Below are 25,115 nucleotides of genomic sequence, written 5' to 3' on the forward strand. Positions count from 1 at the left end.
ATTTAATCATATAAATAAAAAAGTTATGAAATTTTTTGTCAGCTTGAGATTGGTTAATCTGGCACATAATGTATTTTCCTCAAGAAGGAAAGGTTAAGTCTTTATTCATAAGATAAAGAGGGTTTAATCTTTATGCCCATTTCATACTTAAAGATTTCTCCATTCGTGTGAATTCTGAAAACAAAAGTGTACTAAAAGGGTTATGGAGTGATATATCAGACCATCTAATGGAAACAAATGAAAAGTATATTTTTATTTATATTTATTTTTTATTATACTTTGTCGCTGTCTCCCGCGTTTGCGAGGTAGCGCAAGGATACAGACGAAAGAAATGGCCCAACCCCCCCCCCATACACATGTATATACATACGTCCACACACGCAAATATACATACCTACACAGCTTTCCATGGTTTACCCCAGACGCTTCACATGCCTTGCTTCAATCCACTGACAGCACGTCAACCCCGGTATACCAAATCGCTCCAATTCACTCTATTCCTTGCCCTCCTTTCACCCTCCTGCATGTTCAGGCCCCGATCACACAAAATCTTTTTCACTCCATCTTTCCACCTCCAATTTGGTCTCCCTCTTCTCCTTGTTCCCTCCACCTCCGACACATATATCCTCTTGGTCAATCTTTCCTCACTCATCCTCTCCATGTGCCCAAACCACTTCAAAACACCCTCTTCTGCTCTCTCAACCACGCTCTTTTTATTTCCACACATCTCTCTTACCCTTACGTTACTCACTCGATCAAACCACCTCACACCACACATTGTCCTCAAACATCTCATTTCCAGCACATCCATCCTCCTGCGCACAACTCTATCCATAGCCCACGCCTCGCAACCATACAACATTGTTGGAACCACTATTCCTTCAAACATACCCATTTTTGCTTTCCGAGATAATGTTCTCGACTTCCACACATTTTTCAAGGCCCCCAGGATTTTTGCCCCCTCCCCCACCCTATGATCCACTTCCGCTTCCATGGTTCCATCCGCTGCCAGATCCACTCCCAGATATCTAAAACACTTCACTTCCTCCAGTTTTTCTCCATTCAAACTCACCTCCCAATTGACTTGACCCTCAACCCTACTGTACCTAATAACCTTGCTCTTATTCACATTTACTCTTAACTTTCTTCTTCCACACACTTTTCCAAACTCAGTCACCAGCTTCTGCAGTTTCTCACATGAATCAGCCACCAGTGCTGTATCATCAGCGAACAACAACTGACTCACTTCCCAAGCTCTCTCATCCCCAACAGACTTCATACTTGCCCCTCTTTCCAAAACTCTTGCATTTACCTCCCTAACAACCCCATCCATAAACAAATTAAACAACCATGGAGACATCACACACCCCTGCCGCAAACCTACATTCACTGAGAACCAATCACTTTCCTCTCTTCCTACACGTACACATGCCTTACATCCTCGATAAAAACTTTTCACTGCTTCTAACAACTTTCCTCCCACACCATATATTCTTAATACCTTCCACAGAGCATCTCTATCAACTCTATCATATGCCTTCTCCAGATCCATAAATGCTACATACAAATCCATTTGCTTTTCTAAGTATTTCTCACATACATTCTTCAAAGCAAACACCTGATCCACACATCCTCTACCACTTCTGAAACCACACTGCTCTTCCCCAATCTGATGCTCTGTACATGCCTTCACCCTCTCAATCAATACCCTCCCATATAATTTACCAGGAATACTCAACAAACTTATACCTCTGTAATTTGAGCACTCACTCTTATCCCCTTTGCCTTTGTACAATGGCACTATGCACGCATTCCGCCAATCCTCAGGCACCTCACCATGAGTCATACATACATTAAATAACCTTACCAAGCAGTCAACAATACAGTCACCCCCTTTTTTAATAAATTCCACTGCAATACCATCCAAACCTGCTGCCTTGCCGGCTTTCATCTTCCGCAAAGCTTTCACTACCTCTTCTCTGTTTACCAAATCATTTTCCCTAACCCTCTCACTTTGCACACCACCTCGACCAAAACACCCTATATCTGCCACTCTATCATCAAACACATTCAACAAACCTTCAAAATACTCACTCCATCTCCCTCTCACATCACCACTACTTGTTTTCACCTCCCCATTTGCGCCCTTCACTGAAGTTCCCATTTGCTCCCTTGTCTTACGCACTTTATTTACCTCCTTCCAGAACATCTTTTTATTCTCCCTAAAATTTAATGATACTGCTGATTCCCACAGTTTGAGTGTGGAGACCAGCCACAAGAGGATTGTACCACTATGATAACCTTCCCTCGAACGGTGAAGCTGTGTACATCTCATCCTTGTCTCGTCCATCTTTCTTCCTAACTCTAGGAGTTAGGTCTACCGACTTCTAGTAAGAGGCCTATAGATGTTCCTGAAGAAACTGAATATGGAAAAGCTGAGCCACAACTTCTCCCAGGTGAGTGATGAGTACAAGAAGCTGAATCCAATGGGCCAGGTGCCAGCGTTAATCATCAACAATAACACAATGACACAGTCGATAAGCATCATGGAATATCTAGAGGAAGCCTACCCTCAGAAACCAATGCTACCAAAGGACTTCTTCTTAGGGCAAAGCGTCAAGACGCCACTTCAGTCTGGGTTAAGAGGAATTCTAGAAAGCCTCGTACATGCCAGTGTCCTTCCCTTACTTTCCCCGCCCTAGGATTCCACCCTACAGTGGGATTCCCGCAGTGGTAAGGAGGCCAATAACTTGACATTGAAAAAAAAAAAAAAAAAAAAAAAAAAAAAAAAAAAAAAAAAAAAAAAATCCAACACCACAACATGAGAACAGTGACACATGCATTCTCTACAGCTGCATCTACATTCCTACCAAGACATACACATCATCTACATAAAGTGAACTACGCGGGAAACGGCGATCAAATTTAAAGAGGGAAGTCAGCACCACAAGTAAAGCATCCTCCTCGAAGGCTCAGAGTGGGGTGCCTAAATGTGTGTGGATGTAACCAAGATGTGAAGACCCTTACTGGAAAAACAATCACTCTTGAAGTAGAACCTTCAGACACAATTGAAAATGTGAAGGAAAATAGTGAAATTGGAGAAAAATGTAGCTTAGACATTGAAGCTTATTGATACAGTGGTTAAATTGATGAGAACTGCTATTGACGTTTGTGTAAATAAATTATACATTTCCTTTTTTCCATAGCCAGAGGTTGAACCATTATGTGACATTCTTTTTTTTCATTCATTTCAAGCTAGAAGTTTCAGTTTTCTAAATTGTTTCTTACATTTCTCATATGTATATATATGTATGTGTGTGTGTGTGTGTATATGTGCGTATGTATGTGAAGGTGTGTGTATGTGTATATGTATATATATATGTATATTATCCCTGGGGATAGAGGTGAAAGAATACTTCCCACGTATTCCTCGCGTGTCGTAGAAAGCGACTAGAGGGGACGGGAGCGGGGGGCCAGAAATCCTCCCCTCCTTGTATTAACTTTCTAAAATGGGAAACAGAAGAAGGAGTCACGCGGGGAGTGCTCATCCTCCTCGAAGGCTCAGAGTGGGGTGCCTAAATGTGTGTGGATGTAACCAAGATATGAAAAAAGGAGAGATAGGTAGTATGTTTGAGGAAAGGAACCTGGATGTTTTGGCTCTGAGTGAAACGAAGCTCAAGGGTAAAGGGGAAGAGTGGTTTGGGAATGTCTGGGGAGTAAAGTCAGGGGTTAGTGAGAGGACAAGAGCAAGGGAAGGAGTAGCAATACTCCTGAAACAGGAGTTGTGGGAGTATGTGATAGAGTGTAAGAAAGTAAATTCTCGATTAATATGGGTAAAACTGAAAGTTGATGGAGAGAGGTGGGTGATTATTGGTGCATATGCACCTGGGCATGAGAAGAAAGATCAAGAGAGGCAAGTGTTTTGGGAGCAGCTGAATGAGTGTGTTAGTGGTTTTGATGCACGAGACCGGGTCATAGTGATGGGTGATTTGAATGCAAAGGTGAGTAATGTGGCAGTTGAGGGAATAATTGGTATACATGGGGTGTTCAGTGTTGTAAATGGAAATGGTGAAGAGCTTGTAGATTTATGTGCTGAAAAAGGACTGATGATTGGGAATACCTGGTTTAAAAAGCGAGATATACATAAGTATACTTATGTAAGTAGGAGAGATGGCCAGAGAGCGTTATTGGATTACGTGTTAATTGACAGGTGTGCGAAAGAGAGACTTTTGGATGTTAATGTGCTGAGAGGTGCAACTGGAGGGATGTCTGATCATTATCTTGTGGAGGCTAAGGTGAAGATTTGTATGGGTTTTCAGAAAAGAAGAGTGAATGTTGGGGTGAAGAGGGTGGTGAGAGTAAGTGAGCTTGAGAAGGAGACCTGTGTGAGGAAGTACCAGGAGAGACTGAGTACAGAATGGAAAAAGGTGAGAACAATGGAAGTAAGGGGAGTGGGGGAGGAATGGGATGTATTTAGGGAATCAGTGATGGATTGCGCAAAAGATGCTTGTGGCATGAGAAGAGTGGGAGGTGGGTTGATTAGAAAGGGTAGTGAGTGGTGGGATGAAGAAGTAAGAGTATTAGTGAAAGAGAAGAGAGAGGCATTTGGACGATTTTTGCAGGGAAAAAATGCAATTGAGTGGGAGATGTATAAAAGAAAGAGACAGGATGTCAAGAGAAAGGTGCAAGAGGTGAAAAAAAGGGCAAATGAGAGTTGGGGTGAGAAAAGTATATAAAAGACCTTAAAACTTTTAAGACCTAAAACTAATATCTGGCAACATGACAAGGGTATATGCAGAAACATATATCACAGCTATTCAGGGTAATGGACATCCTTAGTGAATTAGCAATGTGGTTAAAAACATCTAATTTAAGCATGTATAATGGGTTGCTTAGTTGAGTTCATACTGTCTTACTCAGGATGCAGTGGTAGTATTTTTAGCATGGTGATGGTAAGAATGGACAAAACAGTTTCACACAAATTAATGTTGTGTATAATAAAAAGCATGAGGCATTTTTTGTGAGAATGGATGTCCATGTTTCATCTTAACACAGTGAAGTGGGATGCGAGTTAAGGATGTGTATAAGTTACATTATGAGGCTGTACATACCTGATCCACAACACTATACTGGAAATGCAGTAATGATAGCAAATATACATATGATGAAATATTAGCAAGAAGAATGTGTGGAAAAAGAAGCCACAGACTTTAACGGTAAAGATGGGTATGTTTAATGGTAAAACAGTCCCATCAGTGCTGTTTGGACGTTGGGTGTGAGCCTATGACAAAAATCTAAAGAGTAAATGAATGTGTTGGAAATGAAATATGTGAGGACAACATCTGGCATGAGGAGGGTTGACCAAGTATGCAATGACAAAGTAAGGGAGGAGTGTGGTGCAAAGAGGAGTATGAGAAAACTGAAAAGGGTGTGCTGAAATGATTCTGACATATGGACAGGATGAATAAGGAAAGGATGACTAAGAGGGTATATGTGTAATGAACAAGGAAAAGTGGAAAACCAAGAGGAAGGTGGAAGGATGGAATAAAAGATGCTTTGAAGGCTTGGGGACTGAACTTGAAAGGAGGATGTGTGGTAGGTAAGGGATAGAGTGAACCAAAGCAAAGCAATTTTAGGGGACGACATGCTTTCACTGGGCTGAACCAAGGCACATGAAGCAGTTGGGAAACCACGAAAAGGCCAGTAAGGCCTGGTTGTGGATAGCAGGCTATGGTTTTAGTGTATTATACATGATAGCTAGAGAGTGGATGTGAGCAAGTGAGGCAATTTCTTCACCTGTTCTTGGCACTACCATGCTAATGTAGGAAATGGCAAACATACAAATAAAAAAATGAACACAGAACAGAAAGATGGCAACAAAATACTCGCAACTGAGAAAGATCTGGAGAATGAAAGGGATATGGAATTCAAGAAAGAATACAAGAAAGAGCAAGAAAAAACCTAAGTAATATAATCAGAATAGGTGACAAAATATCATACTTTGTCGCTGTCTCCCGCGTTTGCGAGAGCATGCAAGGAAACAGACGGAAGAATAGCCCAACCCAGCCACATACAAATGTATATACATAAACGCCCACACACGCACATATACATACCTATACATTTCAACGTATACACACATATGCAAACACAGACATATACATATATACAAATGTACATATTCATACATGCTGCTTTCATCCATTCCCGTCGCCACCCTGCCACAAAGTAAACAGTAAAACACTCATGTAATAGATACACAATAAGAGTGACGTTTAAACTTTGGAGCAAGTGCTGAGGGACACTGTACATGACTCCTGATAGGCAAGCTGTAAGAACAAGGTGAAAATGTAAATGAATGCTACAGAGGTATGAGACAGCATATGTAAGTTCACAAGAAGATGCATTAGATGTGAAAAAAAGGCCTTTATTACATTCCAGGAGAAAATACACATTCCCAACCCCTTCCCTAAATGAGTACGACTTCCGCCAAAATAAACTTTGAAAAAAAACATAGACCTTAACAATGAAAAAACAAATATATATATTACAGCCATTACGCTGTGAAAACAACATACATAACAGAGCATAACTATGATTTAATGTCCTGTACTTTACTTCATCAAGATATCAGTTGGAACTCTGGTATCATTTTGCCCAATATCTTAAGTAAACCTGTTCTGAGTGCTCTCTACTGTATGGCTTGTGGCTTTGTTTAATTTGCTTTGGATAAGGTTAATGACCAGGCAGGCGAGATATAACTTAGGATACAGCACTTGAACTGTTTGTATGAGTTACTAAGAGATTCTCCTCCTTGTCCAAAACTGGTAACAGTTAAAGTGTTAGTGTCTTCAGGTTGTTTATGGCCTTTCTATAAATGCTTGTGGTGTGACAAGTAAATGCTCTGTACACAGACACACAAACACACACACATGTTTTTAGAATCCTCTGCATTTTATTTTACAATAAAAATCTCACCAAATAATCTGTAACCTGCTTGTAGAGCTGCCTTCACTGCCGAGAAAATGATCTCACGCCCACGTGTCTTGTATGTCCCAACTGGAAATAATAAAGACAAAAATAAAATACAACTGCTGATTACAATTTGAGTAAAAAATCCTAAATCACAAAGTTTTTCACTGTCTCCAGCCTGGTGGTATGTTATAAGAGAGTTTACTTGTGATTAATGCATTTTTTTCTTTCTGCATCACCCATATGAGGACTACTGGCATTCTGTCCACAAACATAAGATCTCTCCTGGTCATATATAACACCTGACAACACTTTATTCACGCAGCTCATTCTTCCTGCAGAAACCACCGTGTAAGCCCTGCCACTTGGTAAAATGGTGGGAGTAGTAAAAAGTAGTAGTAGGTAGGAACATCTAGGCAGAAGCACAGTTACCTAAGGCTCCCAAATGAAGTTACTACAGTCTACTTCTACCGAATGTTCCAACCAATTATTTCTACTAATGTTCCTGAACTACTATCTATTGCTCCTACCACTTTGTCAAAAGACTAGGCTAACACATAGTGCTCATCTAGTTACAAAGAATGAGCTGCGTGAGTGAAGTGTTGCCAAACAGTTACTATTCTTAAGTCTAATAAATAATCTAAATAAGCAATCATAACATATATACAAGAAATGAAATGAACAGAAAAAAAGTCAGTCACATTAAAAAGCAACTGGTAATCAATACAAGACTGTAAAGCAGACATCTTACAGATTAGCTGCTCAGCTCTCTATATCTACCAATCTAATATCAGTAAAGCCTTGTACATAGATAAGATTATCTACCTATGTAAACACTGGAAAATTACTCTAAAACTGATACTTTATAAAGAAACATACTAAAAATAGTCTTTGTGGTTAAATCAACCAACCAGTTATAACTTACGTCCAACTAATGGCATAGAAACTCCATTGGAAAGAGTTATGGCTTGCTGCATTATACCTGGGGAGGAAACAAGTTGTTAAAAAAGACAAGTACTGTAAAAGGTGTTACAAACATTACGAGATCCATACTGTAAACAACAAATACAACACAGCAAAAAATGTTCTATAAACATAATTCCACGAACTGCTGGATTAATGGTGTCTTTAATCCAAACCTACTTTATTCTTTTATGTAGGAGGTTCTAGTCACAGAAAAAAGTTCACACGAACTCCCATGATATAGCATTTAGTGTTCCTGACTGTGATGCATCCATGGGCTGCCCAGGGTCGGCTGCATAGGTTTGAATCATGAATGCGCCAGTTGGTCCACAGTGATCCAAGCTAGTGATGTAGCATTAAGAACAGAGGACTGAGCCTTAGAGGGAATATCCTCACTTGGCCCCCTTCTCTGTTCCTTCTTTTGGAAATTCAAAAACGAGAGGAGAGGATTTCCAAGGCCCCGCTTCTTCCCCTTTTAGTCGCCTTCTACAACACACAGGGAATATGTGGGAAGTATTCTTTCTCCTCTATATAGCAAAGGGGATAAAGGTGAGTGTCCAAAATACACAGGTGTAAGTTTGTTGAGTATTCTTGGGAAATTGTAAGGGAGGGTATTGATTGAGAGGGCGAAGGTATGTACAGAGCATCAGATTGGGGGAAAAGCAGTGTAGTTTCAAAAGTTGTAGATGTGTGGATCAGGTGTTTGCTTTGAAAAATGTGTATGAGAAATATTTAGAAAACCGAATGGATTTGTACGTAGCATTTATGGATCTGGAGAAGGTCTATAATAGGATCGACAGAGATGCTTTGTATAAGGTCTTAAGAGTATATGGAGAGAAGGTAAGCTGCTACAAGCAGTGAAATTTTTTTATCAAAGATGTAGGGCATGTGTATGAGTAGGAAGAGAAGAGAGCGATTGGTTCCCAGTGAAGATTGATCTAAGGCTAGTCTGCTACAGGAGTATGTGATGTCCCCATGGTTGTTAAATCTATTTATAGATGGGGTGGTCTGGGAGGTAAATGCAAGAGTTTTGGAGAAAGGGGTGAGTATGCAGTATGTTGTGGATGAAAGGGTCTGGGAAGTGAGTCGGTTGTTGTTCGCTGATGATACAGTACTGGTGGCTGATTCAAATGAGAAACTGCAGAAGTTGGTGACTGAGTTTGGAAAAGTAGTGTGAAAGGAGAAAGTTGAGAGAAAATTTGAATAAAACCAAGGTTATTTGGTTCAGCAGGGTTGAGGGACTAGTTAGTTGGGCTGTAAGTTTGAACAGAGAAAAATGGAAGTGAAGTGTTATATCTATATGGGAGTGGACATAGCAGCAAATGGAACTATGGATTAAGTAAGTCACAGGATGGTGGAAAGGGCAAAGGTTCTGGGAGCAATAATGTGTGGAAAGTAAGAACGTTTTCTCGAAGAGCAAAAATGGGTACATTTGAAGGAATACTGGTTCCAACAATATCAAGTGGTTGCAAGGCATGGGTTATTGATGGGGTGGTACAGAGAAGGGTGGATGTTTAATTAAGTAAGTAATGAATGGGTAAGAGAGGTGTGTGGTAATAAAAAGTGTGTGACTATGAGAGCATATGAGGCTTTGTTGAAATGGTTCGGACATATGGAAAGAGTGAGTGAGGAAAGATTGACGAAGAGGATATATGTGTCAGAGTTGGAGGGAACAAAGAGAAGCGGAAGACCTAAGTGGAGGTGGAAGGATGGAGTGAAAAAAATTCTGAGCGATCAGGGTCTGAACATACAATAGGACAAGAGGCAGGCACAAAATACAGTGAACTGGAATGATGTGGTATAATGGCGTAGATGTGCTGTCAGTGGACTGAACCAGGGTATGTGAAACATCAGGGGTAAACCATGGAAAGGTCTGTGGGGCCTGGATGTGGATAGGGAGCTGTGGTTTCGGTGCATTACACATGACAGCTTGAGACTGGCTGTGAATGAATGAGGCCCTCTTTTGTCTGTTTTCCTGGCACTACCTCGCTGAAGTGGAGGTAGTGATGCTATTTCCTGTGGGGCAGGGCATTACCAGGAATGGATGAGGGCAGGCAAGTATGAATATGTACTAGTGTATATATGTATACATGTGTATGTGTACGTGTATGTATGCATATGTGTATATGATGATGTGTATAAGTATATGACCATGTATGTGTGTTTATGTGTATATATGTGTACATGAGCAGATGGGCCAATCTTTGTCTGTTCTCTAGCGCTACCTTACTGATGCAGGAAACAGCTATCAAGTATTTTAATAACAATACTACTACTACTACTACTACTACTAATAATAATAATAATAATAATGATAATTCTATTGTTTATTTATTATGCTTTGTCACTGTCTTCCGCGTTAGCAAGGTAGTGCAAGGAAAAAGATGAAAGAATGGCCCAACCCACCCACATACACATGTATACACATACAAGCCCACACATGCACATATTTTATTTATTTATTATATTATCATACTTTGTCGCTGTCTCCCGCATTTGCGAGGTAGCGCAAGGAAACAGACGAAAGAAATGGCCCAACCCCCCCCCCATACACATGTATATACATACGTCCACACACGCAAATATACATACCTACACAGCTTTCCATGGTTTACCCCAGACGCTTCACATGCCCTGCTTCAATCCACTGACAGCACGTCAACCCCGGTATACCACATCGCTCCAATTCACTCTATTCCTTGCCCTCCTTTCACCCTCCTGCATGCTCAGGCCCCGATCACACAAAATCTTTTTCACTCCATCTTTCCACCTCCAATTTGGTCTCCCTCTTCTCCTTGTTCCCTCCACATGGAGAGAATGAGTGAGGAAAGATTGACCAAGAGGATATATGTGTCGGAGGTGGAGGGAACGAGGAGAAGTGGGAGACCAAATTGGAGGTAGAAAGATGGAGTGAAAAAGATTTTGTGTGATCGGGGCCTGAACATGCAGGAGGGTGAAAGGAGGGCAAGGAATAGAGTGAATTGGATCGATGTGGTATACCGGGGTTGACGTGCTGTCAGTGGATTGAATCAGGGCATGTGAAGCGTCTGGGGTAAACCATGGAAAGCTGTGTAGGTATGTATATTTGCGTGTGTGGACGTATGTATATACATGTGTATTGGGGGTGGGTTGGGCCATTTCTTTCGTCTGTTCCCTTGCGCTACCTCGCAAACGCGGGAGACAGCGAAAAAAAAATATATGTATATATAAAGGGGAAGTAAATGTTTATAGTTGTGTTACTGGAGTGATAGTTTTCATACATGGTGTTTTGACAAGAAAATAGTGAAATTGGAGAAAAATGTAGCTTAGACATTGAAGCTTATTGATACAGTGGTTAAACTGATGAGAACTGCTATTGACGTTTGTGTAAATAAGTTATACATTTCCTTTTTCCATAGCCAGAGGTTGAACCATTATGTGACATTCATTTGTTCATTCATTTCAAGCTAGAAGTTTTAGTTTTCTAAATTGTTTCTTACATTTTTCATATGTATATATATGTATGTGTGTGTGTGTGTATATGTGCGTATGTATGTGTATGTGTATATGTATATATATATATGTATATTATCCCTGGGGATAGGGGTGAAAGAATACTTCCCACGTATTCCTCGCGTGTCGTAGAAAGCGACTAGAGGGGACGGGAGCGGGGGGCCAGAAATCCTCCCCTCCTTGTATTAACTTTCTAAAATGGGAAACAGAAGAAGGAGTCACGCGGGGAGTGCTCATCCTCCTCGAAGGCTCAGAGTGGGGTGCCTAAATGTGTGTGGATGTAACCAAGATGTGAAAAAAGGAGAGATAGGTAGTATGTTTGAGGAAAGGAACCTGGATGTTTTGGCTCTGAGTGAAACGAAGCTCAAGGGTAAAGGGGAAGAGTGGTTTGGGAATGTCTGGGGAGTAAAGTCAGGGGTTAGTGAGAGGGCAAGAGCAAGGGAAGGAGTAGCAATACTCCTGAAAAAGGAGTTGTGGGAGTATGTGATAGAATGTAAGAAAGTAAATTCTCGATTGATATGGGTAAAACTGAAAGTTGATGGAGAGAGGTGGGTGATTATTGGTGCATATGCACCTGGGCATGAGAAGAAAGATCATGAGAGGCAAGTGTTTTGGGAGCAGCTGAATGAGTGTGTTAGTGGTTTTGATGCACGAGACCGAGTTATAGTGATGGGTGATTTGAATGCAAAGGTGAGTAATGTGGCAGTTGAGGGAATAATTGGTATACATGGGGTGTTCAGTGTTGTAAATGGAAATGGTGAAGAGCTTGTAGATTTATGTGCTGAAAAAGGTCTGATGATTGGGAATACCTGGTTTAAAAAGCGAGATATACATAAGTATACTTATGTAAGTAGGAGAGATGGCCAGAGAGCGTTATTGGATTACGTGTTAACTGACAGGCGTGCGAAAGAGAGACTTTTGGATGTTAATGTGCTGAGAGGTGCAACTGGAGGGATGTCTGATCATTATCTTGTGGAGGCTAAGGTGAAGATTTGTATGGGTTTTCAGAAAAGAAGAGTGAATGTTGGGGTGAAGAGGGTGGTGAGAGTAAGTGAGCTTGGGAAGGAGACCTGTGTGAGGAAGTACCAGGAAAGACTGAGTACAGAATGGAAAAAGGTGAGAACAATGGAAGTAAGGGGAGTGGGGGAGGAATGGGATGTATTTAGGGAATCAGTGATGGATTGCGCAAAAGATGCTTGTGGCATGAGAAGAGTGGGAGGTGGGTTGATTAGAAAGGGTAGTGAGTGGTGGGATGAAGAAGTAAGAGTATTAGTGAAAGAGAAGAGAGAGGCATTTGGACGATTTTTGCAGGGAAAAAATGCAAGTGAGTGGGAGATGTATAAAAGAAAGAGACAGGAGGTCAAGAGAAAGGTGCAAGAGGTGAAAAAAAGGGCATATGAGAGTTGGGGTGAGAGAGTATCATTAAATTTTAGGGAGAATAAAAAGATGTTCTGGAAGGAGGTAAATAAAGTGCGTAAGACAAGGGAGCAAATGGGAACTTCAGTGAAGGGCGCAAATGGGGAGGTGATAACAAGTAGTGGTGATGTGAGGAGATGGAGTGAGTATTTTGAAGGTTTGTTGAATGTGTTTGATGATAGAGTGGCAGATATAGGGTGTTTTGGTCGAGGTGGTGTGCAAAGTGAGAGGGTTAGGGAAAATGATTTGGTAAACAGAGAAGAGGTAGTGAAAGCTTTGCGGAAGATGAAAGCCGGCAAGGCAGCAGGTTTGGATGGTATTGCAGTGGAATTTATTAAAAAAGGGGGTGACTGTATTGTTGACTGCTTGGTAAGGTTATTTAATGTATGTATGACTCATGGTGAGGTGCCTGAGGATTGGCGGAATGCGTGCATAGTGCCATTGCACAAAGGCAAAGGGGATAAGAGTGAGTGCTCAAATTACAGAGGTATAAGTTTGTTGAGTATTCCTGGTAAATTATATGGGAGGGTATTGATTGAGAGGGTGAAGGCATGTACAGAGCATCAGATTGGGGAAGAGCAGTGTGGTTTCAGAAGTGGTAGAGGATGTGTGGATCAGGTGTTTGCTTTGAAGAATGTATGTGAGAAATACTTAGAAAAGCAAATGGATTTGTATGTAGCATTTATGGATCTGGAGAAGGCATATGATAGAGTTGATAGAGATGCTCTGTGGAAGGTATTAAGAATATATGGTGTGGGAGGAAAGTTGTTAGAAGCAGTGAAAAGTTTTTATCGAGGATGTAAGGCATGTGTACGGGTAGGAAGAGAGGAAAGTGATTGGTTCTCAGTGAATGTAGGTTTGCGGCAGGGGTGTGTGATGTCTCCATGGTTGTTTAATTTGTTTATGGATGGGGTTGTTAGGGAGGTAAATGCAAGAGTTCTGGAAAGAGGGGCAAGTATGAAGTCTGTTGGGGATGAGAGAGCTTGGGAAGTGAGTCAGTTGTTGTTCGCTGATGATACAGCGCTGGTGGCTGACTCATGTGAGAAACTGCAGAAGCTGGTGACTGAGTTTGGTAAAGTGTGTGGAAGAAGAAAGTTAAGAGTAAATGTGAATAAGAGCAAGGTTATTAGGTACAGTAGGGTTGAGGGTCAAGTCAATTGGGAGGTGAGTTTGAATGGAGAAAAACTGGAGGAAGTGAAGTGTTTTAGATATCTGGGAGTGGATCTGGCAGTGGATGGAACCATGGAAGCGGAAGTGGATCATAGGGTGGGGGAGGGGGCGAAAATTCTGGGGGCCTTGAAAAATGTGTGGAAGTCGAGAACATTATCTCGGAAAGCAAAAATGGGTATGTTTGAAGGAATAGTGGTTCCAACAATGTTGTATGGTTGCGAGGCGTGGGCTATGGATAGAGTTGTGCGCAGGAGGATGGATGTGCTGGAAATGAGATGTTTGAGGACAATGTGTGGTGTGAGGTGGTTTGATCGAGTGAGTAACGTAAGGGTAAGAGAGATGTGTGGAAATAAAAAGAGCGTGGTTGAGAGAGCAGAAGAGGGTGTTTTGAAGTGGTTTGGGCACATGGAGAGAATGAGTGAGGAAAGATTGACCAAGAGGATATATGTGTCGGAGGTGGAGGGAACGAGGAGAAGAGGGAGACCAAATTGGAGGTGGAAAGATGGAGTGAAAAAGATTTTGTGTGATCGGGGCCTGAACATGCAGGAGGGTGAAAGGAGGGCAAGGAATAGAGTGAATTGGAGCGATGTGGTATACCGGGGTTGACGTGCTGTCAGTGGATTGAAGCAGGGCATGTGAAGCGTCTGGGGTAAACCATGGAAAGCTGTGTAGGTATGTATATTTGCGTGTGTGGACGTATGTATATACATGTGTATGGGGGGGGGGGGGTTGGGCCATACACAGACACAAATATATACACATGTACATTATTCATACATGTTGCCTTTATTCACTCCCGTTGCCACCCCGCCACACATGAAATGATAACCCCCTCCCCCCCTCATGCGTGCGAGGTAGCGCTAGAAAAAGACAACAAAGGCCACATTCGTTCACACTCAGTCTCTAGCTGTCATATATAGTGCACCGAAACCACAGCTCCCTTTCCACATCCAGGCCTCGCAAAACTTTCCATGGTTTACCCCAGACGTTTCACATGCCCTAGTTAAATCCATTGATACCACGTTGACCCCGGTAAACCATACCGTTCCAATTCACTCTATTCCTTGCATGCCTTTAACCCTCCTGCATGTTCAGGCCTCGATCACTCAAAATCTTTTTCACTCCATCTTTCCACCTCCAATTTGGTCTCCCACTTCTCCTTGTTCCCTCCATCTCTGACAAATATATCCTCTTTGTCAATCTTTCCTCACTCATTCTCTCCATGTGACCGACCCATTTCAATACACCCTCTTCTGCTCTCTTAACCACACTCTTTTTATCACTACACATCTCTCTAACCCTTTCATTACTTAATCAAACCACCTCACACCACATATTGTCCTCAAACATCTCATTTCCAGCACCTCCACCCAACTCTATTTATAGCCCACTCCTCGCAACCACATAACGTTGTTGGAACCACTATTCCTTCAAACATACCCATTTTTGCTTTCCGAGATAACATTCTTGCCTTCCACACATTCTTCAACGTTCCCAGAACCTTTGCCCCCTCCCCCACCCTGTGACTCCCTTCCGCTTCCATGGTTCCAGCCGCTGCCAAATCCACTCCCAGATATCTAAAACACTTCACTTCCTCCAGTTTTTCTCCATTCAAACTTACCTCCCAACTGACTTGTCCCTCAACCATACTGAACCTAATAACCTTGCTCTTATTCACATTTACTCTCAGCTTTCTTCTTTCACACACTTTACCAAACTGTCACCAGCTTCTGCAGTTTCTCACATGAATCAGCCACCAGCGCTGTATCATCAGCAAGCAACTTACTTCCCGAGCCCTCTCATCCACAACAGACTGCATACTTGCTCCTCTCTCCAAAACTCTTGCATTCACCTCCCTAACAACCCCATCCTTAAACATTAAACAACCATGGAGACATCAAGCACCCCTGCTGCAAACCCACATTCACAGAGAACCAATCACTTTCCTCTCTTGCTACTCGTACACATGCCTTATATCCTTGATAAAAACTTTTCACTGCTTCTAATAACTTGCCTCCCACACCATATATTCTTAATACCTTCCACAGAGCATCTCCATCATATGCCTTCTCCAGATCCATTAATGCTACATACATATCCATTTGCTTTTCTAAGTATTTCTCACATAAATTCTTCAAAGCAAACATCTGATCCACACATCCTCTACCACTTCTGAAACCACACTGCTCTAACCCAATCTGATGTTCTGTACAAGCCTTCACCCACTCAATCAATACCCTCCCATATATCCCATATTTTTTTTTTTTTCCCCAAAGAAGGAACAGACAAGGGGGCCAGGTGAGGATATTCCCTCAAAGGCCCAGTCCTTTGTTCTTAATGCTACCTCGCTGACGCGGGAAATGGCGAATAGTATATATATATAAATAGTATATATATATAAATATATATATCGCTACATCGCAAACGCGGGAGACAGCGACAAAGCAAAAAAAAAAAAAAAAAAAATATATATATATATATATATATATATATATATATATGGTGTGGGAGGCAAGTTGTTAGAAGTAGTGAAAAGTTTTTATCGAGGATGCAAGGCATGTGTACGTGTAGGAAGAGAGGAAAGTGATTGGTTCTCAGTGAATGTAGGTTTGCGGCAGGGGTGTGTGATGTCTCCATGGTTGTTTAATTTGTTTATGGATGGGGTTATTAGGGAGGTGAATGCAAGAGTTTTGGAAAGTGGGGCAAGTATGAAGTCTGTTGGGGATGAGAGAGCTTGGGAAGTGAGTCAGTTGTTGTTCGCTGATGATACAGCGCTGGTGGCTGATTCATGTGAGAAACTACAGAAGCTGGTGACTGAGTTTGGTAAAGTGTGTGAAAGAAGAAAGTTAAGAGTAAATGTGAATAAGAGCAAGGTAATTAGGTACAGTAGGGTTGAGGGTCAAGTCAATTGGGAGGTAAGTTTGAATGGAGAAAAACTGGAGGAAGTAAAGTATTTTAGATATCTGGGAGTGGATCTGGCAGCGGATGGAACCATGGAAGCGGAAGTGGATCATAGGGTGGGGGAGGGAGCGAAAATCCTGGGAGCCTTGAAGAATGTGTGGAAGTCGAGAACATTATCTCGGAAAGCAAAAATGGGTATGTTTGAAGGAATAGTGGTTCCAACAATGTTGTATGGTTGCGAGGCATGGGCTATGGATAGAGTTGTGCGCAGGAGGATGGATGTGCTGGAAATGAGATGTTTGAGGACAATGTGTGGTGTGAGGTGGTTTGATCGAGTAAGTAACGTAAGGGTAAGAGAGATGTGTGGAAATAAAAAGAGCGTGGTTGAGAGAGCAGAAGAGGGTGTTTTGAAATGGTTTGGGCACATGGAGAGAATGAGTGAGGAAAGATTGACCAAGAGGATATATGTGTCAGAGGTGGAGGGAACGAAAAGAAGTGGGAGACCAAACTGGAGGTGGAAAGATGGAGTGAAAAAGATTTTGTGTGATCGGGGCCTGAACATGCAGGAGGGTGAAAGGAGGGCAAGGAATAGAGTGAATTGGATCGATGTGGTATACCGGGGTTGACGTGCTGTCAGTGGATTGAATCAGGGCATGTGAAGCGTCAGGGGTAAACCATGGAAAGCTTGTGTATAGTGGTATGTTTTAATATGTTGGCGTTGTTTGCTGTGAGGAGACGACACTGTAATTATGTATATATATATAATAAATATTATTATCCCTGGGGATAGGGGAGAAAGAATACTTCCCACGTATTCCCTGCGTGTCGTAGAAGGCGACTAAAAGGGGAGGGAGCGGGGGGCTGGAAATCCTCCCCTCTCAATTTTTTTTAATTTTCCAAAAGAAGGAACAGAGAAGCGGGCCAGGTGAGGATATTCCCTCAGTGGCCTCAGTTGTCTGTTCTTAACGCTACCTCGCTAACGCGGGAAATGGCGAATAGTTTGAAAAAAAAAAAAAAAAATATATATATATTGCATGACAGCTGGAGACTGGGTGTGAGCGGGTGGGGCCTTTGTTGTCTTTTCCTAGTGCTACCTCACACACATGAGGGGGGAGGGGGATGGTATTCCATGTGAGGCACGGTGGCGATGGAAATGTATAGAGGCAGACAGCGTGAATTGTGTGCATGGGTATATATGTATGTGTCTGTGTGTGTATATATATGTGTACATTGAGATGTATAGGTATGTATATTTGCGTGTGTGGACGTGTATGTATATACATGTGTAGGGGGGTGGGTTGGGCCATTTCTTTCGTCTGTTTCCTTGCAGTACCTCGCAAACGCGGGAGACAGCAACAAAGCAAAATAATAATAAATATAATATATACATATATATATATATATATATACATACATACACACATAAACATATATATATGCACAGTCATATACATCAATTCATGTGTACCATAAGAATATTCTTAAATTACTGAAAATAAGGAAAATACTTTCACTAAAATTAAAACATATGATGTAAATGCCTTACTTCACCAAATGTTAAGCATCAAAAAACTAAGACAACCAGGACAGACTGATTTTCTTGAAATTACTGAACTTTATCTTGCTTCATCTTCAGCACATCTTCCCAGTAATATGCTAATGTACAAGAAACATTGTACATAGTTAAAATCTCTCATTACACTTGCAATATTTAACATTCATCACAAAGATCTGGATGATATTTATTGAGATAGTTTTGCAACAATAATTTGAATATAAGGTGCCTTCACAGCCCACAAAACCTGACATGAAGAAATGTTCTCAATTGTGGAAAAGTCCCAGAGTTACTAACTGCACTGTTTGCACTGGAGGAAATTCTGAGTCATCATCAAACTTAAGGACACTCTTTGGAGGCGATTCACAAGCAGTAGCCATCTCACTCATCTTGTCTGCTTCAACGTGCTTTTCTGTTCTTTTCATGTTCCAAGCTCAGTTGATTTCTTACGACAGGATAATACAACAGCCAGCCGTGTTGACGATCAACATCCTAGGCTTGTTATACGATTTGGCAGATATCTTGGCAAGACATTTCAAAATTTTTTGCATCCTCATAGGTCCAGTCTGAAGTATGTTGGTGTTGCTGAATTATAATGCCTGGAGTGCTGCCCTTAAACTCGTGCTCCACAAACCAACATGCCTATAGCAGGGATGGCAGCTTTAAGTCCCATGTGGAGAGTCACTTACAGAACTCGTCATATGGTCCAGTGAAAGTCTGCCAAGCCATCATATGGGGGTCTCAAGGGTCATCCAATTCCTCTTGATATCCAGTAACTGGCAACACTCCTGGTAGACTGCATACTTGAAGTTCAGGCCCCTGGTCTGTGTGTATCTCATTCTGCATACCAAAACTAGTAGCAAAGTAGTCTACCACTGTTCTTGCTGATGTAATGGGAGGCCAGCATACACTTCTGGCTGCTTTGGTGAAGCTGCCCTTGGCGATTTCCAGTTCCTTAAGATACGTGAAGATGTTTCCTGCGGTCCGAAAATAGCCACTTTGTACCCACATGAACTCACCAAGGTTCATCCAAAATCCTTGTCTGATTTCTTCAAACCAAACAGATAAACACATAATGAAAGAAGTGAAAGAATAAAGTTAAGAGTAAATGTGAATAAGAGCAAGGTTATTAGGTACAGTAGGGTTGAGGGTCAAGTCAATTGGGAGGTAGGTTTGAATGGAGAAAAACTGGAGGAAGTAAAGTGTTTTAGATATCTGGGAGTGGATCTGGCAGCGGATAGAACCATGGAAGCGGCAGTGAAAATCATAGGGTGGGGGAGGGGTCGAAAATCCTGGGAGCCTTGAATAATGTTTGGAAGTCGAGAACATTATCTCGGAAAGCAAAAATGGGTATGTTTGAAAGAATAGTGGTTCCAACAATATTGTATGGTTGCGAGTTGTGGGCTATGGATAGAGTTGTGCGCAGGAGGGTGGATGTGCTGGAAATGAGATGTTTGAGAACAATAAGTGGTGTGAGGTGGTTTGATCGAGTAAGTAATGTAAGGGTAAGAGAGATGTGTGGAAATAAAAAGAGCGTGGTTGAGAGAGCAGAAGAGGATGTTTTGAAATGGTTTGGGCACATGGAGAGAATGAGTGAGGAAAGATTGACCAAGAGGACATATGTGTCAGAAGTGGAGGGAACGAGGAGAAGTGGGAGACCAAATTGGAGGTGGAAAGATGGAGTGAAAAAGATTTTGAGTGATCGGGGCCTGAACATGCAGGAGGTTGAAAGGCGGGCAAGGAATAGAGTGAATTGGATCGATGTGGTATACTGGGATCGACGTGCTGTCAATGGATTGAATCAGGGCACGTGAAGTGTCTGGGGTAAACCATGGAAAGTTCTGTGGGGCCTGGATGTGGAAAGGGAGCTGTGGTTTTGGGCATTATTACATGACAGCTAGAGACTGAGTGTGAATGAATGGGGCCTTTGTTGTCTTTTCCTAGTGCTACCTCGCACACATGAGGGGGAGGGGGATGTTATTCCATGTGTGATGAGGTGGCGATGGGAATAAATAAAGGCAGACAGTATGAATTATGTACATGTGTATATATGTATATGTCTGTGTGTGTATATATATGTGTCCATTGAAATGTATGGGGGTGGGTTGGGCCATTTCTTTCATCTGTTTCCTTGCGCTACCTTGCAAACGCGGGAGACAGCAAAAAAAAAAAAAAAATTATATATATATATATATATATATATATATATATATATATATATATATATGTAGGGTGGATCATGGGGTGGGAGAGGGGCGAAAATTCTGGGAGCCTTGAAGAATGTGTGGAAGTCGGGAACATTATCTTGGAAAGCAAAAATGGGTATGTTTGAAGGAATAGTGGTTCCAACAATGTTGTATGGTTGCGAGGCGTGGGCTATGGATAGAGTTGTGCGCAGGAGGATGGATGTGCTGGAAATGAGATGTTTGAGGACAATGTGTGGTGTGAGGTGGTTTGATCGAGTAAGTAATGTAAGGGTAAGAGAGATGTGTGGAAATAAAAAGAGCGTGGTTGAGAGAGCAGAAGAGGGTGTTTTGAAATGGTTTGGGCACATGGAGAGAATGAGTGAGGAAAGATTGACCAAGAGGATATATGTGTCGGAGGTGGAGGGAACGAGGAGAAGTGGGAGACCAAATTGGAGGTGGAAAGATGGAGTGAAAAAGATTTTGTGTGATTGGGGCCTGAACATGCAGGAGGGTGAAAGGAGGGCAAGGAATAGAGTGAATTGGATCGATGTGGTATACCGGGGTTGACGTGCTGTCAGTGGGTTGAATCAGGGTATGTGAAGCGTCTGGGGTAAACCATGGAAAGCTGTGTAGGTATGTATATTTGTGTGTGTGGACATATGTATATACATGTGTATGGGGGTGGGTTAGGCCATTTCTTTCATCTGTTTCCTTGCGCTACCTCGCAAACGCGGCAGACCGGCAAAAAAAAAAAATATATATATATATATATAAAATATATATATATATATATATATATATATATATATATATATATATATACTTATTATTATTTATTATACTTTGTCGCTGTCTCATATATACATATATATATATATATATATATATATATATATATATATATATATATATATATATATATATATATATATATTTTTTTTTTCATACTATTCGCTTTGTTGCTGTCTCCCGCGTTTGTGAGGTAGCGCAAGGAAACAGACGAAAGAAATGGCCCAACCCACCCCCATACACATGTATATACATACGTCCCCACACGCAAATATACATACCTACACAGCTTTCCATGGTTTACCCGACGCTTCACATGCCTTGAATCATTCCACTGACAGCACGTCAACCCCGGTATACCACATCGCTCCAATTCACTCTATTCCTTGCCCTCCTTTCACCCTCCTTCATGTTCAGGCCCCGATCACACAAAATCTTTTTCACTCCATCTTTCCACCTCCAATTTGATCTCCCTCTTCTCCTCGTTCCCTCCACCTCCGACACATATATCCTCTTGGTCAATCTTTCCTCACTCATTCTCTCCATGTGACCAAACCATTTCAAAACACCCTCTTCTGCTCTCTCAACCACACTCTTTTTTTTTCCACACATCTCTCTTACCCTTACGTTACTTACTCGATCAAACCACCTCACACCACACATTGTCCTCAAACATCTCATTTCCAGCACATCCATCCTCCTGCGCACAACTCTATCCATAGTCCACGCCTCGCAACAATACAACATTGTTGGAACCACTATTCCTTCAAACATACCCATTTTTGCTTTCCGAGATAATGTTCTCGACTTCCACACATTCTTCAAGGCTCCCAGAATTTTAGCCCCCTCCCCCACCCTATGATCCACTTCCGCTTCCATGGTTCCATCCGCTGCCAGATCCACTCCCAGATATCTAAAACACTTCACTTCCTCCAGTTTTTCTCCATTCAAACTCACCTCCCAATTGACTTGACCCTCAACCCTACTGCACCTAATAACCTTGCTCTTATTCACATTTACTCTTAACTTTCTTCTTTCACACACTTTACCAAACTCAGTCACCAGCTTCTGTAGTTTCTCACATGAATCAGCCACCAGCGCTGTATCATCAGCGAACAACAACTGACTCACTTCCCAAGCTCTCTCATCCCCAACAGACTTCATACTTGCCCCTCTTTCCAAAACTCTTGCATTCACCTCCCTAACAACCCCATCCATAAACAAATTAAACAACCATGGAGACATCACACACCCCTGCCGCAAACCTACATTCACTGAGAACCAATCACTTTCCTCTCTTCCTACACGTACACATGCCTTACATCCTTGATAAAAACTTTTCACTGCTTCTAACAACTTGCCTCCAGCAGCATATATTCTTAATACCTTTCACAGAGCATCTCTATCAACTCTATCATATGCCTTCTCCAGATCCATAAATGCTACATACAAATCCATTTGCTTTTCTAAGTATTTCTCACATACATTCTTCAAAGCAAACACCTGATCCACACATCCTCTACCACTTCTGAAACCACACTGCTCTTCCCCAATCTGATGCTCTGTACATGCCTTCACCCTCTCAATCAATACCCTCTCATATAATTTGCCAGGAATACTCAACAAACTTATACCTCTTTAATTTGAGCACTCACTCTTATATATATATATATATATATATATATATATATATATATATATATATATATATATATTCCTATGAGTCCACATGGAGAATGAAACACGAAAAGTTCCCAAGTGCACTTTCGTGTAACAATCACATCATCAGGGGAGACACAACAGATAAATATAAGTCAGTTGATATAAATCGAAGAGACGAAGCTAGGACGCCATTTGGTAAACATGCGATTGTCCAAATGGCGTCCTAGCTTCATCTCTTCAATGTATATCAACTGACTGTTATATTTCTCTCTTGTGTCTCCCCTGATAATGTGATTATTACACGAAAGTGCACTTAGGAACTTTTCAAGTTTCATTTTCCCCATGGACTCATATGAATATCTTGATCATGCGCAAATTTGTGATCCTTTCCAATATATATATTCTTTTCTTTCTTTTAAACTATTCGCCATTTCCCGCGTTAGCGAGGTAGCATTAAGAACGGAGGACTGGGCCTTTTTTGGAATATCCTCACCTGGCCCCCTCTGTTCCTTCTTTTGGAAAAAAAAAAAGAAAAAAAAAAAAGGAGGATTTCCAGCCCCCCGCTCCCTCCCCTTTTAGTCGCCTTCTACGACACGCAGGGAATACGTGGGAAGTATTCTTAATCCCCTATCCCCTCTTCTGCTCTCTCAACCACGCTCTTTTTATTTTCACACATCTCTCTTACCCTTACATTACTTACTCGATCAAACCACCTCACACCACACACTGTCCTCAAACATCTCATTTCCAGCACATCCATCCTCCTGCGCACAACTCTATCCATAGCCCACGCCTCGCAACCATACAACATTGTTGGAACCACTATTCCTTCAAACATACCCATTTTTGCTTTCCGAGATAATGTTCTCGACTTCCAAACATTATTCAAGGCTCCCAGGATTTTCGCCCCCTCCCCCACCCTATGAACCACTTCCGCTTCCATGGTTCCATCCGCTGCCAGATCCACTCCCAGATATCTAAAACACTTTACTTCCTCCAGTTTTTCTCCATTCAAACTTACCTCCCAATTGACTTGCCCCTCAACCCTACTGTACCTAATTACCTTGCCCTTATTCACATTTACTCTTAACTTTCTTCTTTCACTCACTTTACCAAACTCAGTCACCAGCTTCTGCAGTTTCTCACATGAATCAGCCACCAGCACTGTATCATCAGTGAACAACAACTGACTCACTTCTCAAGCTCTCTCATCCCCAACAGACTTCATACTTGCCCCTCTTTCCAAAACTCTTGCATTCACCTCCCTAACAACCCCATCCATAAACAAATTAAACAACCTTGGAGACATCACACACCCCTGCCACAAACCTACATATATATATATATATATATATATATATATATATATATATATATATATATATATATATATATATACATAGTAAAAATTAAAGCACCAGATTTGGGACACCACTGAAATAACTAAAGGGATTTTGAAGAAATATATATTAATGAACTCCTCATACCTAAATGCAATTCGGACTGGGGGAATGTGATTGGGTGCATTACATTTTTTACTATGATAATAATCTAGATACTTCTAGAATCATCACAACCCATAGAAACCTCTTCTAACTTTCCCTAACAATTTCAGTCTATGACATTTTTGATGTTAATTTAAAAAAAAATGTAATATCCATTGTTATTAGAAAATTAGTGGACTGTGTTTACTTAACTTCGGCATGCTATCAATATTGGAGAAGAAAGATATCATCTTTAGTATATTTCAAGAATTATACAAAACATTATCATTAACCTTGACCTCTATGTGAGGTTTGGTGAGGTTTAATGAAATTTTGTTGATTTATGTTAATAATTTTCATAGATTAACACATTTTAAAAAGCATGTATCCAGGGTTTGGCCTAAATGGGGGAGGGTAAAAACATGCTAAGACTGATGAAAAACAAAACGAGAATTATGGACAAACACAACGAATGTTAAGAGAATTTAGCATTTTAAGTAATTAGGGTGTTAAATTCAATCACTC

The 25,115-nt window shown here is 41.3% G+C and overlaps 1 protein-coding gene across 3 annotated transcripts in view; it reads right to left on the minus strand.

The window, feature by feature from the left end:
* The window catches only part of LOC139764628 (cyanocobalamin reductase / alkylcobalamin dealkylase-like), a 327,989-nt gene that overhangs the window by 46,767 nt on the left and 256,107 nt on the right, over nucleotides 1-25,115 (minus strand). For all 3 annotated transcript variants that reach the window (XM_071691474.1, XM_071691476.1, XM_071691475.1), the window contains 2 exons: nucleotides 7,898-7,954; nucleotides 6,979-7,059 (listed from right to left, as the gene is read on the minus strand). In XM_071691474.1, the coding sequence (XP_071547575.1) occupies nucleotides 6,979-7,059; nucleotides 7,898-7,954 (138 nt within the window). The remainder of the gene's footprint in view (nucleotides 1-6,978; nucleotides 7,060-7,897; nucleotides 7,955-25,115) is intronic.

Source organism: Panulirus ornatus, chromosome 50 (genome assembly GCF_036320965.1).
Source record: "Panulirus ornatus isolate Po-2019 chromosome 50, ASM3632096v1, whole genome shotgun sequence".
Lineage (NCBI taxonomy): Eukaryota > Metazoa > Arthropoda > Malacostraca > Decapoda > Palinuridae > Panulirus > Panulirus ornatus.